The sequence below is a fragment of the Gastrolobium bilobum genome, unplaced genomic scaffold (genome assembly GCF_033153095.1).
Source record: "Gastrolobium bilobum isolate Gb01-03AN ecotype WA unplaced genomic scaffold, APGP_CSIRO_Gbil_v1 utg121, whole genome shotgun sequence".
Taxonomy (NCBI): Eukaryota; Viridiplantae; Streptophyta; class Magnoliopsida; order Fabales; family Fabaceae; genus Gastrolobium; species Gastrolobium bilobum.
Genome location: NW_026897483.1, coordinates 226,854 through 240,224, shown reverse-complemented (window position 1 = coordinate 240,224; position 13,371 = coordinate 226,854). Strand labels below are relative to the sequence as shown.

Genomic DNA, 13,371 nt, shown 5'->3' with positions numbered 1-13,371 from the left:
ATCTTGGTGACACTAAACAAACTTGAAGTCCGTCTATATGATGACATGTCTATGGCCTTATCCTTCTAGTTATATAAAGAGAGATTTGTTTTCATATTCAACTGACTTTAAATTTGGATATCACATGCATACAAGACTATAATTAAAAACTAAGGTTCGTACAAATAGGGGAATATTCCACACCATCTAGGAGGTTCATAATCATAGCCACTAATCACAACATGGGCTAAATAAAAAACTTTAGGTACTCTTATTAAATATTAGAAGATAAAGTAAATCTCTTTTAGAGAGCTAGTCCCACTTTGAATATTTTTGACTCGAACAGACCACCTCCCCCGTGGAGGATACCTGCAGTTTATCCAAAAAAAATAAAGTAAAAATTTATGACAATAAATAAACTCATAACTAAGTTAAATTCATGCAATATCCAAAACTAAGTAACAAGAGCAAGATTGCAATGAACTTATTACTAGTCAGAATTTTTTTGCCGAGAAGAGCAGTGATATACCACTTATTTCATACAAAAACTACCATTTATTCTATCAAAATATTTTATTTTCTAAACCGTAAGACATTACTCACCTTTAACTCTGGAGGGGGAGGAGGCTTCCTAATCTTAGTTGCTTGCTCAAATGAATAAGCAATTTCAATCAGCTTTGGCTCTGAGCCTTTCAAACCTCCAAAGCAAATTCCAAATGGCATACTCTCTTTATATCCTGATGGAACAATTACTCCAGGATAACCTCCAATAGCAAGTACAGGACTAAAGCTTGAAAAAGGTATCACCACCGCATCAAGTTTATTTCTTATCATTAGTTTCTCAAATCCATTTTGTGACAATCTTGTCAGATTTAATAATGCTTGACTCTGTGTTTTCCCAATTCCATTTGTCTTTTGAGCTTGCAGCAAGAGATCTTGGCCGTACTCAACAAGTTTCTCCTGTAATTTCCATACCACTCTCAAGTTTGTATTATTTATATTAACCATGACCAAATAAACAAAAGTGTCCTTCTCACATAGTTACCAATTTTGGGTGTTTCTTATTGAAGGCTATCACATCAGCCAAGCTTCTAACTGGGGAGGAAACTAAGTCTTTAAGGTATGCATTCAAGTATAATTTGAATTCAAATTCCAAAGCAATACTTTCACTTGTGCCACTAAGAATTTCATCAATGTTATTGTTGTAAATAATATTGATTATTTAGTTTTTATTTAGTCATTTATTGTTGTATTGGGCCAAGCCCTTTGTTGTATTAGGCCAAGCCCATTAGGTTAAAAGTAGGTCAAATATTCTCTATAAATAGAGAACCCTTTGTACACATTATTTACAATTCTATAATATATTAGAATACCCTTTTTCAAGTTGGTATCAGAGCTCTCGATCTGAGGGCTTTGCTTCCGCACATATTATCTTCTTTTTTAACAAAACCCTAATTTCTTTGCCTCTTGCCGCCATCAGCCGCCACCGAAAAATTTTTCCGGGGACCTTTTGGACCAAGGGGACCATTGTTGACCTTATTTTTCCTCCGATCTATCATTCTACGCATTGTTCCTCCGCCACAAACGACCGAAACACCTCCGACCGCCTCCAATCAGGTCTGTCTTCACTGTTTGGACCACTTTCCGGCGACTTTTCAACCGCGACCACCCACAGACAGGTGCACGCTCACTGGATGACCACACCAGAAAAATCTCAGCCGGCGAAGCCCATCCACGCGCTCTCACGCGCCGCCCCTTTCCCGGCGAGTGAATCTCACGCGCAGCTCCTTTCTCCGGCGCGTGGAGGCGCGTACGGCCGTGTTTTTGGACCAGACCACCACCATTCTTCTCGTCTTCTTGTCTGGATCTGTAATTATTTTTCTGATCAGAGGTCATTTGATATTTTGTTTGGTTGATTTTATCGCTGATTGTTAACTTTTTTGTTAAAGAATGGATGAGCATGATAGTTCTTCGATCTTATCTGGTAAGAGCACACGTTCTATATCTCTTCTTGCTTCTTGCACTGATTTTAAAACCTCATGGATTTTGGATTCTGGTGCAACTGATCATATGGCTTGTCGTACTGAGTTGTTTTGTTCTTATCATCCTACTGTTGGTAGTCATACTATATCCGTAGCTGATGGATCCCATAAATCAGTTATTGGTTCTGGTAACATTCAAATTCAACCTTCCTTGTTTCTTAAAAATGTTCTTTATGTTCCTCAGCTTTCTACTAATCTTATCTCCACTCAAAAACTTACAACTGATTTGAATTGTTCTATCACATTTTTTCCTTCTCATTGTCTTATTCAGGATCTTACCACGAAGAAGACAATTGGAGTTGCTAATGAACAGGATGGGTTGTATCATCTCCTTCCAGACCATGCTAGCAAAAATCAGTTATTAATGACACGTCATCCTTCTACTGCAGAGTCTATGATTTGGCTCCATCACAAGCGTCTGGGGCATCCACCATTTAGTCTTTTGAAGTCTATGTTCCCCTCTCTGTTTCTCAATAGGAGATTCAGAAACAAGAGATTCAGGAGACTCAGAAGAAATAGGAGATTCAGGACTTACCAGTGGTTCAGACGATTGAGGTTGCTGGTGAGACAGTATGGGTTTTATCTCAGGTGTATTTGAAGGTTCTGACACACCAGGAGCAGACACACTAGGAAGAGAGAAGATTGATCCAGACTCAAAGAAGGAAGGGGACGAGTCTTCTGAAGAACTATTTCCCCCTGACGATGAGGACCCAGGAAATAAGATTCAGATTCTTGAAAGGTGACATCCATAGAAACAAAAAATTTCCGACTTGGTGGATGATAACACTTGTACCCTTTTTTATAAGGGTTATAACCAAGGAAGACACACTTAAGAGCCCTAGGTTCCAACTTACTCCGATGTTGTTTATGAACATGGACAAAGGCAACACATCCAAACACTCTTGGTGGAAGGCTCTGCAATATGGGAACAGAAGGAAAGAAGGAAGTCATGGAATGAATAGGACTGATATTGTTAAGGACCCGTGAAGGTAAACGGTTGATCAAAAAAGTTGCAGCTAATACTGCTTCTCCCCAATAAGAACTAGGAACAGATGTCTGAAAAAGTAGTGCTCTAGCAACTTCAAGAAGATGACGATTTTTCCTTTCAGCAACCCCGTTTTGTTGAGGGGTATCAAGAGCTCATGAATCATACCTCTGTCTGAAATGAATTGTGACAGGCGTTGATTGACGTACTCAGTACTATTATCAGATCTGAGTCTTTTAATACCCTTACCAAACTGAGTCTCAACCATGTGATGAAACCGAATAAATATCTCTGGTACTTCAGACTTGTCTTTCATCAAGTATATCTATGTTATCCGAGTACAATCGTCAATAAAAGAAACAAACCACCTTGCACCTGAAACACTGTGCACTTTAGAAGGGCCCCAAACATCAGAATGGATAAGAGAAAAAGGTTCCCTGCTTTTAATAGTGCTAGAAGGAAATGACACTTGATGGTGTTTTGCAAATTCACAAACATCACAATGAAACATCACAATGCAAATTAACTCGATGATGTTATCATCCACCAAGTCGGAAACTTTTTGTTTCTATGGATGTCACCTTTCAAGAATCTGAATCTTATTTCCTGGGTCCTCATCGTCAGGGGGAGAATAGTTCTTCAGAAGACTCGTCCCCTTCCTTCTTTGAGTCTGGATTAATATTCTCTCTTCCTAGTGTGTCTGCTCCTGGTGTGTCAGAACCTTCAAATACACCTGAGATACAACTCATACTGTCTCACCAGCAACCTCAATCGTCTGAACCACTGGTAAGTCCTGAATCTCCTATTTCTTCTGAGTCTCCTGAATCTCCTGTTTCTGATTCTAATATTATTTCCTCTCATGATTTGTCTATTTCTTCTGATATCTCTAATGACTTACCCATTGCTTCTACTTCTGATGACTTACCTATTGCTCTTAGAAAAGGAAAAAGATCTTGTCACAAGAAAACTTGTTCCTCCTGTCCCTCTTGTACTCAATACCCTATCTCCCACTTTGTTTTCTCTGCTAATCTTTCTGTGCAGCACAAAAGCTTTGTTTCAGCACTAGATTCTATTACAATCCCAAAATCAGTACATGAAGCCTTGAAAGATAGGAATTGGGCTCAAGCCATGCAAGAGGAGATGAATGCTTTGGAGAAAAATAAAACATGAGAGGTTATTGATAGACCCAACGGAAAGAAAGCAGTAGGGTGCAGATGGGTTTATGCCCTGAAATATAATTCTGATGGCACTCTTGAAAGATATAAGGCTCGATTAGTGGCCAAAGGTTACACTCAAACCTATGGCATTGATTATGAAGAAACCTTTGCTCTAGTTGCAAAGATGAATACAGTGAGAATCTTGTTATCCCTTGTTGCCCATTACAATTGGGATATAAATCAATTTGATGTGAAAAATGCTTTCCTCAATGGTGAGTTAGAAGAAGAAGTCTACATGGAAATCCCGCCTGTTTTTGATTCTGTGAAGGGGGAAAATAAAGTTTGTAGATTAAAAAAGGCCTTGTACGTTATCAAAAAAAAAAAAAAAAGGCCTTGTATGGATTGAAGCAGTCACCTCGTGCTTGGTTTGGAAGATTTACTAAGGTTATGATGACCTTAGGATACAGACAGAGCCAAGGAGATCACACTCTTTTCTTCAAGCACTCCCAAAATGGGAAGCTTACTGTGCTCCTTGTATATGTTGATGATATTATTATCACAGGTGATGATTTTGTGGAGAGACAGATTCTGCAAACACGGCTTGCCTCTGAGTTTGAAATCAAAGACCTTGGGAAACTGAGATATTTCCTAGGGATAGAAGTAGCTCATTCAAGCAAAGGAATTTTTATCAGCCAGAGAAAATATGTTCTTGATCTTCTCAAAGAAGCAGGAAAGCTCGGGTGTAAACCCTCTAATACTCCTATTGAGCAGAATCACAAGATGGGCTATGAAGAAGAGAGTCCTCCAGTTGATAAAGGACAATATCAACGGCTAGTTGGGAAATTGATATATCTGGCCCATACTAGACCAGACTTAGCTTATGCTGTTAGTGTTGTCAGTCAGTTTATGCACGACCCAAAGGAAAAACACATGCAGGCAGTAGAGAGAATTCTTCAGTATCTTAAAGGTACTCCTGGTAAAGGATTGTTATTCCGACGTGATGGCAATCTATCTTTAGAAGTCTACACAGATGCTGATTATGCTGGATCTGTGACTGACCGTCGTTCTACCACTGGTTATTGCATGTTTCTTTGCGGTAACTTGGTGACATGGAGAAGTAAGAAACAAGATGTGGTTGCCAGATCAAGTGCAGAAGCTGAATTTCGAGCTATGGCTCAAGGCGTTTGTGAGTTACTGTGGCTGAAAATTGTACTTGCTAATCTCAAAATAAAATGTGAGGGACCTATGAAGCTGCTATGTGATAATAAGTCCGCTATTTGTATAGTTCATAATCCAGTTCAACATGATCAGACTAAACATATTGAGGTCGACCGCCATTTCATCAAAGAGAAACTTGATAGCGGGTTGATTACCACTTCATACATTCCCACTGGGCGTCAATTAGCTGATCTATTAACAAAGGGGCTTCCTTCAGACAGATTTCAAGAACTTACTAGCAAGCTGGGAATGATAAATATCTATTCCTCAGCTTGAGGGGGAGTGTTGTAAATAATATTGATTATTTAGTTTTTATTTAGTCATTTATTGTTGTATTGGGCCAAGTCCTTTGTTGTATTGGGCCAAGCCCATTAGGTTAAAAGTAGGTCAAATATTCTCTATAAATAGAGAACCCTTTGTACACATTATTTACAATTCTATAATATATTAGAATACCCTTTTTCAAGTGTTATCTATCTCCAAATTGTCAACCAAAACTGCACCCTTTTTCCTGAGTTTGAAGGAAGTATATGAGACAGACTAAATCTTCATTAGCAATAATAGTCGACACAAATAGTAATTTTCATTACCTTAATGTTTTAAGGTGTAGCTTAAAAGTTTCATGAAGAAAAGTATCATTCCCAAAGTTGTAGAATAATCTCACTATTCCTAATCTTTTTCCTCTTAGCCCATCTTCCTTTAGAAATTGAGAATAGCCACCTTTGGGAACGTACTTTGATGATTCAATTGTTGCCTGATCATTAGTATCGATGCCTGCAATGGTTTCAAGAACAGAAGCAACATCTGATACAGTCCTGCAAATTGGTCTGTACCAGCCCATATAATGTTCCACGTTTGTTATAGCAAAATGTCAATTTGAATTTGGAAATTGTGCTTGCAAAAGGCGTTGATAAAAAGAAAATGAAAAAGCCATTTCCATGGACTTACCCAACCGTGTCTTGTCTTGAGCTGATTGGAATTACCCCAGCTCTACTTGTGAGACCAACGGTTGGTTTGATACCCATTAATGAATTATACTCAGAAGGGCATAAAATGGAGCCATCAGTCTCAGAACCAAGGGAAACTGCCACCAAATTTGCTGTAACAGATATTGCTGATCCGCTACTGGATGCACAGGGATCACCCATTGTGTATGGATTCTGCAGAACACTATCAAATGGTTAACTCCTGATTTTTTACATTCACTCACACCAAAGTATAGTCATTCAGCTATTGTCCATAGCCTCTCAATTAATTAGGTAATTACTTAGTAGTCTCCAAATATACCAGAATAAGTAGTCAACTATACAAAAATTATGTTGACTTCATAAAATTTGGTATTTAAATATTTCAAAGATTACAATCAGTTTGACAAACACATCAAGGACAAGAATCAAATTACCTTTCCCTGTCCACCTCTGGCACTCCATCCATTAGGTGCTGAACCATTTGACCTATAATTTGACCACTCGCTGAGGGTGGCCTTTCTTAATATGATAGCCCCAGCTTTCCTTAATTTGGTGACTACACCTGCATCTCTTGGCACCACAGAGCCAAGCAGTGCATAAGAACCTGCAGTGGTGTTCAGCTTATCCTTTGTTGCAATGATATCCTTAAGCAAAATTGGTATTCCATGCAACACTGAAAGAGACCCTGGTGCCTTAGCCTTTCTCTCTTGGTCAGCTCTGTCTGCTTGTGCTAGTGCATCTGGGTTCACCTCCAACACCCCTTTAAGAACTTGGTTTTGGGTTTGTATTTGTTTGAGGTAGAACTCAACTAGTTGCCTAGAAGTTAATTGGTTTCTTTGGAAAGCAAGTTGGAGATCATGCACGGTTGCCTCCTCCAATGAGAACCCCTTTGCCGACGAAGTTGATCTCAAAGAAGAGAATGTGACTATAATGACCAGAAAATAGCATCGGAAAAAAGTCAAAGAGGAACCCCCAAGTGTGGTGGAAGCCATGAGAAACACCCGCTAATCTTCAAGTGACTTTGTCCTTCTTAATTATACTATGAATATTGACACGGGTAAAAAGTGCGATATAAAGTTACGTGTTTTAAGATAGAGAAAGATATAGATAAAGGTAGAGAGGGTTGACAAAAAAAATGTGTGAGTCCTAGTGAGCCTGAAATGATATAAATTGTGTTATTTAAAATAATAAACAATTTTCCCTATTGATATATGCTTCTTCTTTTCTTTTCCATGTTTTTGTAAAATTTATATAGTTTTTTTTGGATACATGTAAAATTGATGAGAAAAATATTTCTACAATAACTGTATAATTATATGAATTTAATTTAAAATGATATCATTTTGAGTTAAAAAATTAAAAAATTATAATATTAAAGACTATTATAACTGAGAAATAAATTAAAATTACAAAAATATATTAATTTCTGTGTCAAAACAAAGTTGTTTTGAGCTTAATGTAGATAACTTATTTGTGTTAACTCAAAAAAAAAAATCCAAAATTTATAAATTTTTGTTATTAAAGACCGGTGAACAAAAATAAAAAGAGTTATTATTTTATTTTTTATACATACATAAAAATATATGAGCTGTATAGGTGAGTCCTAAGAAAAGAACAAAAAATAAAAAAATAAATATAAATCTCATATAAAAAAATTAAACGTTATAAGATGAGAAAGCTAATCCCAAAATAAAATATCTAATACCTCCTGATTCTGCATCCAAATTCTAGAGTGATTGAGTTCTGCGGTCGTAGGCCAGAGTATTACTCCCGGCCCATGTGTTTGAATTGGCCAAAGGCCTAATAAGAACCAGGACACCCGTACGAGTCCAGGCCACCTTAACCCAATAATTATTACAAAAAACCACCTAGGAAATTGCTAAGTATATCATCTTGAATATTCTAGTGACTGGAATGCAATTTATTAATAAATTTTTTTTGCTATGCTTTCCTGTCCAATGGAAAGGAAATATCGTAATTGAGCTTCCATAACTTCCTCAATATGAAAATTCTTTCATATAGAAATGTTCAGCCTAATAGATTAGTATATTTTTCTTTGAACTAGTGCCCTTTCCAAGGTATCTATAATGAATGAGATATCTTTGAGTCAAACAGATCATTGTGCATAGAATACTATAACGGCGTTAGCCAATGTGGTGTGTGTGCACAGTGACAACATAACAGTAAGAGAGAGAGCGTAATGTACCTTTAGGATTTACCTTATACTTATAGAGGTTACCCTGTGGGTAGCGTTGATGGGCCTTTGGTGCCTCTAGTAAGGGCTCAGGCCTACTTACTATGCTATCGTATTAGGATTAGTATCGTTAATGAATATCTATCCATTATTAATATTGATTCCTATCTTGGATTGTTCCTTGTTGGGCTTACCAATTGATGGACCCCTTATATGAGTCCATAACAAAAATGATGGACTTCATAATTATTATAATCATAACTCTACTACATTGTACATGCTTTAATATTCAGAAGGACAAAATTAAATTAAAACTGTTTTATTATTAGGATATTCAAATATGATGGAACATCAAATTAATTAGTAATTTAATAAATTAAATAAAGATGATATAAATAAAAGGATGCATGAAGCTAATCCAATAACCCATTTGTTGCGATAGCAACTAATCCCGAGTTAAATGGTGCATACATTAGAACCTAAATAGTAATTTTCGAATTTCTTGTCAATTCATTCAATTGGGTGCATGGCCACCAAGTGGCATCCCAAACTCTCATCACATCTCATGCATATGCTGATATGCATGTGCGCCACATGCCTAACCAGCGAAATGACACAACATATCCACTCACAATATATCCATTTGACCAAAAATCTGAATGTTCAAACACTAAGCTAGATATCTATTTTTGACACTCAAAAGTCTTGCAAATCAGCCGAAGCCATCATCTCATCACCTTCATAAATCTTTTGACGAAAAACCTCACCAAGTCTTACCTATCTCCATTCTCCTTGGCCAAGCTATCACCACACTCTCTCAATCTCCATCATCTTAATATATCATTCCCCACTTAATATCTTCCCCTAACTTCTACATGCAAAGTTTCAAAGTAACCTCAAGCCGAAGCAACTTAACTTCCAAGGGTGTGTGTTTAATCTCTTCTCCTAGCTCCATCACCAAGCTTGTTGGACTCACATGCAAGAGGTTGTTACCCAGGTATATAGTGTGGGAATGAGTTTTGTGAGAGGCATTGAAAGAGCTTAAAAAAACTAGAGACAAATACTCTTTTTTCGTGATAAGCTCCCCCTCCCTACTCTTAAGTCATCGAGACTGCGAACTTTAATAAATCAAAGACATAGTTTTATTTACCTTTCCTTTCCTATTACACAAATCATTCAACATTATTGAATGTATTTAGCAAGTTCATCTTAGTTCATCATTCTTATTAGCATTTCAGTATTTTTTTTTTTAGGTATCATGTAATTCTAAGGTTAGAATTACGTAACATTTCAGTAACTGAGATAAATCTTTGCCATGAACATTTACCTTTCCTTTCTCGGTTACATAAATCATTCAACATTATTATTTTCCATCATCCTCATCTTAGCAGCAAAAACATTCCACGATTTTATGTTCAAAAATTAAGGATGAAACAGTTTAAAATTAAACTGCCCCTTTTTTCTTTTCTAATTTCAGTATCAGTATGCGAATATCTCCAGGAAAAGGTTCCTTGAAGCTTCAGTTGATTGATCAGAGATCTGACTTCTCATTTTCTCTTTTCACTAGTTGATTGTCAGAATTTTTTATTTACTCTCAAATAGATGAGTTGTACATACCATTTTATATTCTAGCAAAATTGTGACTGTCTTTCTCTAAACGTTATACATTGAAAGTGGAGGAGGCTTCCTAATCTTAGTTGCTTGCTCAAATGAATAAGCAATTTCAATCAGCTTTGGCTCTGAGCCTTTCAAACCTCCAAAGCAAATTCCAAATGGCATACTCTCTTTATATCCTGCTGGAACAATTACTCCAGGATAACCTCCAATAGCAAGTACAGGACTAAATCTTGAAAAAGGTATCACCACCGCATCAAGTTCATTTCTTATCATTAGTTTCTCAAATCCATTTTGTGACAATCTTGTCAGATTTAATAATGCTTGACTCTGTGTTTTCCCAATTCCATTTGTCTTTTGAGCTTGCAGCAAGAGATCTTGGCCGTACTCATCAAGTTTCTCCTGTAATTTCCATACCACTCTCAAGTTTGTATTATTTATATTAACCATCACCAAATAAACAAAAGTGTCCTTCTCACATACTTACCAATTTTGGGTGATTTTTGTCGAAGGCTATCACATCGGCCAAGCTTCTCACTGGGGAGGCAACTAAGCCTTTAAGGTATCCGTTCAAGGATAATTTGAATTCAAATTCCAAAGCAATACTTTCACTTGTATCACTAAGAATTTCATCAGTGTTATCTATCTCCAAATTGTCAACCAAAACTGCACCCTTTTTCCTGAGTTTGAAGGAAGTATATAAGACAGACTAAACCTTCATTAGTAGTAATAGTTGACACAAATAGTAATTTTCAATACCTTAATGTTTTTAGGTGTAGCTTAAAAGTTTCATCCAGAAAAGTATCATTCCCAAAGTCGTAGAAATATCTCACTACTCCTAATCTCTTTCCTCTTAGACCATCTTCTTTTAGAAATTGAGTATAGCCACCTTTGGGAACATACTTTGATGCTTCAATTGTTGCCTCATCATTAGTGTCCATGCCTGCAATAGTCTCAAGAACATAAGCAGCATCTGACACAGTCCTGCAAATTGGTCTGTACCATTTCATACAATGTTACACATTTGTTGTAGCAAGAAAGACTTTTAAGGCTGCGGAAATTGTTCTTGCAAGGAGTTGATATATAGAAAATGAGCCATTGCAGTAGACTTACCCAACTGAGTCTTGTCTTGGGCTGATTGGAACTACCCCTGCTCTACTTGTGAGACCAAGTGTTGGCTTGATTCCCACTACGGAGTTATACTCAGAAGGGCATAAAATGGAGCCATCAGTCTCAGAACCAAGGGACACTGCCACCAAATTTGCTGCAACAGATATTGCTGATCCGCTACTGGACCCACAGGGATCACCCATTGTGTATGGATTCTGCAGAACACATATCACATGGTTAACTCTTGAATTTTTACAACCATTCACGTCAAGTTATAGTCATGCAGCTATTTTCTATATAGCCTTTCAATTAGGCAAATGCTGAGTAGCGTCCAAATATACCAGAATAAGTAGTCAACTGTACAAAAATTATGTTGACTTCATAACATTCGATATATAAATATATGAAAGATTACTATTGGCATAACAAATAGCATGAGAAAAATTTTAAACGTTAGATAGATGTGACTTGAAAAGCAAGACCAAGCTCAGATTAAGAACAACACTTAAATTACCTTTCCCTGTCCACCTCTGGCACTCCATCCTTTAGAAGCTTCATTCGACCTGAATTCTGACCACTCGCTGAGGGTGGCCTTCCCTAATATGATAGCCCCAGCTTTTCTTAACTTGGTAACTACACCTGCATCTCTTGGCACCACAGAGCCTAGCAGTGCATAAGAGCCTGAAGTGGTGTTCAGCTTATCCTTTGTTGCAATGTTATCCTTAAGCAAAATGGGTATTCCATGCAACACTGAAAGAGACCCTGGTGCTTTAGCCTTTCTCTCTTGGTCAGCTGTGTCTGCTTGTGCTAGTGCATCTGGGTTCACCTCCAACACCCCTTTAAGAACTGGGTTTTGGGTTTGTATTTGTTTAAGGTAGAACTCAACAAGTTGCCTAGAGGTTAATTGGTTTCTTTGGAAAGCAAGTTGGAGATCATGCACGGTTGCCTCCTCTACTGAGAACCCCTTTGCAGAGGAAGTTGATATCAAAGAAGTGAAGGTGACTATAATGATCAGAAAAAGGAATCGGAAAAAACTCAAAGAGAAGCCCCCGAGTGTAGTGAAAGCCATGAGAAACACCCACTAATCTTCAAGTTATTGTGTCATTCTTAATTACGTTGTGAATATTTATAGATGTATACATGCTTCTTAGTTATGAAAGACAAGTGGACAAAAATAAAATATCTAACACCCCCCCGTGATTCACTCGCTGTTCCACGAGAATTTCTACACTAGAAATTCTCTTGTTCCACAGCATCCAAATTCTAGTGACTGAAATGCAATTTGTTAATAAAACTTTTTTGCTATGCTTTACTGTCCAATGGAAAGGAAATATCGTAATAGAGCTTCCATAACTTCCTGAATATGAAAATGATGGACTTCATAATTATAATCATGACTCTACTACATTGTACATGCTTTAATATTCAGAAGGACAAAAATTAAAACTGTGTTATTATTAGGATATTCAAATATGATGGAACACCAAATTGTTTAGTAGTTAATGAACTAAATAAAGATAATATAAATGAAAGAATTTATGAAGCCAATGCAATAACCCATTTGTTTGCGATAGCAACCAATCCCGAATTATTTGGTGCATACATTAAATTAACCTAAACATTATTTTCGAATTTCTTAGTTATTTTGATAGCTTCTCAAATTATAAATAAACCTATTTGTGTAAATAATGGAACAATTTATAAATGATTATTTATAAATCTTTCAATAAGGCCTCTAATGAACAAAATGAAAACTTTGCTCACACTAATATCAACTATAAAGTTGCATAATTATTATATTATACCCCTTTCTTTTGGACAAGATTATATTATAGCCCTAAATCAATTTGTATACGGTAAAAATTAAAACTTTATTAAAATAATATATTTTTAAAGATTTTATAAAATATTGAATAATTATCTTCCATTGATGTTTATTTTTATTTTTATGTTAAACATTTAAAGTTATAATTACTTTAAAATATTCACATACTATTTTCAATAATTAAAAATAATCATAAAGGACTTAATTAACATTAAACTTTTAGAATATATATATATATATATATATATATTTTTCTTAAATTATATATACGTATATACA

The 13,371-nt window shown here is 36.3% G+C and overlaps 2 protein-coding genes across 2 annotated transcripts; both read right to left on the bottom strand.

Moving 5' to 3' along the window:
* Positions 1–291: 291 nt before the first annotated feature.
* On the bottom strand, positions 292–7,341 carry LOC133307283 (probable amidase At4g34880). The gene is made up of 7 exons (XM_061507770.1): positions 6,784–7,341; positions 6,330–6,541; positions 5,972–6,208; positions 5,859–5,892; positions 1,025–1,183; positions 583–939; positions 292–348 (listed from the first exon to the last, which is right to left on the bottom strand). Exons 1-7 carry the CDS (start codon positions 7,339–7,341, stop codon positions 292–294), a joined length of 1,614 nt encoding a protein of 537 aa, XP_061363754.1.
* Positions 7,342–10,196: 2,855 nt separating this feature from the next.
* LOC133307282 (probable amidase At4g34880) lies at positions 10,197–12,336 on the bottom strand. The gene is made up of 5 exons (XM_061507769.1): positions 11,782–12,336; positions 11,271–11,482; positions 10,917–11,153; positions 10,645–10,837; positions 10,197–10,559 (listed from the first exon to the last, which is right to left on the bottom strand). Exons 1-5 carry the CDS (start codon positions 12,334–12,336, stop codon positions 10,197–10,199), a joined length of 1,560 nt encoding a protein of 519 aa, XP_061363753.1.
* Between the last annotated feature and the right edge of the window lie 1,035 nt (positions 12,337–13,371).

Coding starts and splice junctions, on each gene's coding strand:
- LOC133307283 (XM_061507770.1), bottom strand. CDS start 7,341: ATGGCTTCCACCACACTTGGGGGTTCCTCTTTGACTTTTTTCCGATGC. Junction 6,542..6,783: donor CCAGAGGTGGACAGGGAAAG/GTAATTTGATTC, acceptor AGTGTTCTGCAG/AATCCATACACAATGGGTGA. Junction 5,893..5,971: donor CTACACCTTAAAACATTAAG/GTAATGAAAATT, acceptor CTTCAAACTCAG/GAAAAAGGGTGCAGTTTTGG.
- LOC133307282 (XM_061507769.1), bottom strand. CDS start 12,336: ATGGCTTTCACTACACTCGGGGGCTTCTCTTTGAGTTTTTTCCGATTC. Junction 11,154..11,270: donor CCAAGACAAGACTCAGTTGG/GTAAGTCTACTG, acceptor GAAATGGTACAG/ACCAATTTGCAGGACTGTGT. Junction 10,560..10,644: donor ACAAAAATCACCCAAAATTG/GTAAGTATGTGA, acceptor TGGAAATTACAG/GAGAAACTTGATGAGTACGG.